This window comes from Monopterus albus, unplaced genomic scaffold (assembly GCF_001952655.1).
Source record: "Monopterus albus unplaced genomic scaffold, M_albus_1.0 scaffold10.1, whole genome shotgun sequence".
Taxonomy (NCBI): Eukaryota; Metazoa; Chordata; class Actinopteri; order Synbranchiformes; family Synbranchidae; genus Monopterus; species Monopterus albus.
This window is the reverse complement of record NW_018127890.1, coordinates 355,459-358,627: the sequence shown is the minus strand read 5'-3', so window position 1 is coordinate 358,627 and position 3,169 is coordinate 355,459. Positions and strand designations below refer to the sequence as shown.

General features: G+C 42.8%; 1 protein-coding gene across 1 annotated transcript; it reads left to right on the top strand.

Moving 5' to 3' along the window:
• The first annotated feature begins 897 nt into the window (after window positions 1-897).
• On the top strand, window positions 898-2,617 carry mis12 (MIS12 kinetochore complex component). The gene is made up of 2 exons (XM_020589929.1): window positions 898-1,385; window positions 1,782-2,617. Exons 1-2 carry the CDS (start codon window positions 966-968, stop codon window positions 2,049-2,051), a joined length of 690 nt encoding a protein of 229 aa, XP_020445585.1. The 5' UTR covers window positions 898-965; the 3' UTR covers window positions 2,052-2,617.
• The last annotated feature ends 552 nt before the right edge of the window (window positions 2,618-3,169 follow it).

The following is a 3,169-nucleotide window of genomic DNA, read 5'->3' as shown; positions in this document are numbered from 1 at the left end:
ATCTGTAAATTTAGATGGAGGGGAGATGCCAGGGTTTTGGGAGCTGGTGTACTTTTCATCTGTTGGTTATGATGGTGGTGAAAAGGGGACAAGCCTCTGGTGTCTCTGTATGTAAATCGGAGAGAGGTGGTGACTGCAGCGCCGAACTGGCCCTCCACACACAGCTTGTGCCCAGGACTCCACCTTCCTCCATCCCATCCACTCTCCTTGTCTGTCTCCTGTTTCCACTGTAACACCCTTTTACAACTTTTGAACGTGTTTTAGGTAAAAATGATTTCCACTCAAATGTTTCATTTTTTGATGCATCAGTCCTCTGGTAGTTTTTTAAAAATACTTTTTTGAGCACACAATGCAGGAGTGTAGAGAGGATGCATGATGTTTTGTTTTTGAGTGGAAATAAATTTTGAAGTTCAGTGAACCAAGACAGTGTAACTGTTTAGAAGTTTCTTTATTTGCAAAAGCCTCATTTAAAACCATATTGTGTCTGAGTTTGTTCTAGTGTAGTATCACATTACCATGCCCTTTTTTCTGTACATAGGTTTTTCAATACTTGTAATTGAAGAGAAAGAAAGTGCTTTTTCTTTGTAATTGTAAGTCTGTGGCATTTTTGGTGCATACTCTTTTGACACCAGTATGTAAGTACATACAAATACATTTTTTTAAATAATGTCAAGTTGTATTTTGTGTGTTTCAGAAGTGTCCTGTTTGTCATGCGTCTCCATTTAAAAATGAATTTAAGCGGGTAAAAGACGCGATATGTGAACACCCCCTAAATGTGTTAAATTGTGAACTAAACATTTGTGGCCTCTTATAAACGAAACAAAGCTCACCGCTGCTGCTTTAATGCCATGAGCTACTCACTTTAACACGGCAGGTGGCAGTATGTACATTTTTCGTGCAACAGGGAAGAGGAGGAAGAAGAAGAAGGGAGGACGGAAGAAGAAGAAAAACGCTGGTGTTTCAAGATGGAGCGGGAAACCCGGGAAGAGCAAGAGATGGATGTCGACAGACAAGTTGGCGAAGAGGCGGATAGTCTCTCTCCTTCGGCTTTAAAACTGTACGAGACACAGTTTTTTGGCTTCACTCCCAAAACCTGCATTTTACGGGTCTACAGCGCCTTCACCGATTGCCTGTGCGACATTTTACCCGTCGTGGAGAAAGTTTGTGTGAGGCAGCTGAGTAAAGGCGAGTCGGCCGGGGCCGACGACCTGCTCCGGTCCAGAGCCAGGGAATGCAGTCTGAAACTGCAGGAGTTCCTCGAAATGAAATTCAAGCAGCTGTCGGAACGGATGGAAACGCTGCTGGTCGACCGCTGCCTCTCCGTGCCGCCAAATGTCCTGCTCCCGGAGGACCAGGCACACAAGGACTACCCCCAGCACATACAGGTGATGACAGCCTGCAAATGTTTACACAGTTAAAAGACAGTTGCCGTTTTTACACTCTTCACCCAGTATGGAAGGATAAACGCTCAAATTAAAGCTTAGTCCTTGATATCTCACTGTTACACACCTGTCCAAACTACTATACCTTTCCAAGCAGTTGTGTGCAAAAGTTGGCCACTGGGTGAATGACATTGTTGGCTTTTATTTCTTGACATCAAAAAATAGAAAAATATATGAACAGTAATTGTAATGTGTGCAAACTGTTGCAAAGCTGCATGCAGATGCTGTGTAGTCAGTCAAGAAATTGAAACTGGAAGGAGCCCTGCTTTGACAACTGGCCAGCAGGAGTGAACTAGTGTATCCATTGTCCGTGACTGACTGTGGTCCTACTCCATCTAGGAGGTGCTGAGGCTGGAGTCTTCGTTGGCAGACCTACACAGAACCTACGAAGCAGAGGTTTGTGCCCGACAGGCCCTGCTGGCCGAGCTGGAGGAGCAGAAGGAGGTGCAGAAGCAGCTGGACGGTATTCTGACGTGGCTCAGGGAGCTGCAGGCAGCCTGGGTAAAGGAAGGTAACGGAAACTTCCATGAAAGTTTCCAACTGGTGATGGAATCAGTAAAGAAACTGCAGGTGGCTATTGCCAAGATCAGCACCAACATGCCTCACTGAACTGAACTCAAGTTTAAGTTTTCTAACAGGTATTCCTCCAAAACTTTAGACGTTGTTTATGTTTACCATCTATCTGGTGGAGACAAATGGCTTCTGTTGAGACCTTATCCAAGTTTAAAAAAATAAAGATTTTGTCAGTGTGCAGTGATTACTGGCCACTATTTGGCATGAGAATGGTGGTATTGTCCAAACCCTGTGAAGAGATTACTAAAACACATTGTCAAACATGCATTAATGGGTTTATGAACACCATTTTAATCATGATAGACAGGTTTACAGACAGTCAAGGATGTGCACAGCACTAGATAAAACATGTTTCTATGTGTTGTTTTTCTTTATTTAGAAATAATGCAGTTTGGATATAAAATCATTCAGAGCAGTGACCAGGTCGCTGGAGCTAACTGCTAACCCTGCGCTGTGTGACAAATGGGACATTTCCTTGTTAAGAGAATGAAAATCTTCACTCTGTTTTTGCAGTTTTAGCCATGAAGTCATGTTGAAAACACTTAGAAAAATCAACTGGACTAGGTGTTTAGGTCAAAGACATTTCACCTCTCATCCAAGAGGCCTCATCAGTTCTGCCAAACTGGCGTTGAGTCGGAGATATTTATCCCAATCGGTGATGTTTCAGTCCTTTGATGCCCTTTGATTTTTGAAGTTTTTTTTTCAGTTTACTATGACCTGGATGACTGAGAATCTGCATGGACATGAGGTCATGTTGATCTCCTCATAAGCTATCAGCCATTTTGGGTCATGCCTTCATGTGCAGTTCACAGATGATCAACCATTAATAACATGAAGGTGGTAACATTTGTTTCTTTTCACCTGACTGGTTGTTGAACTGTTCATGATATTGTGTCCACCCCTCTGGAGTTGCAGTTGTATGATACCGTGATTCCCAGCAGGGGGCGCTCTCTGTATGTTAACATCAATCACCAAGTCTAATCCAGTTTTATGTCAGAGTGATAGTTTATGATCAATATCTGAATATGCTGAAACTTGGGTAACATTTTCAGGAATTACAGACTGCTGGTGTAGCAGCTGGGAGAAAAATGTGAAGTGGTAAACATGTGGTTGAATGTAGAAAAAGTACATTTTCAGTTCGGGAGGAATTAATA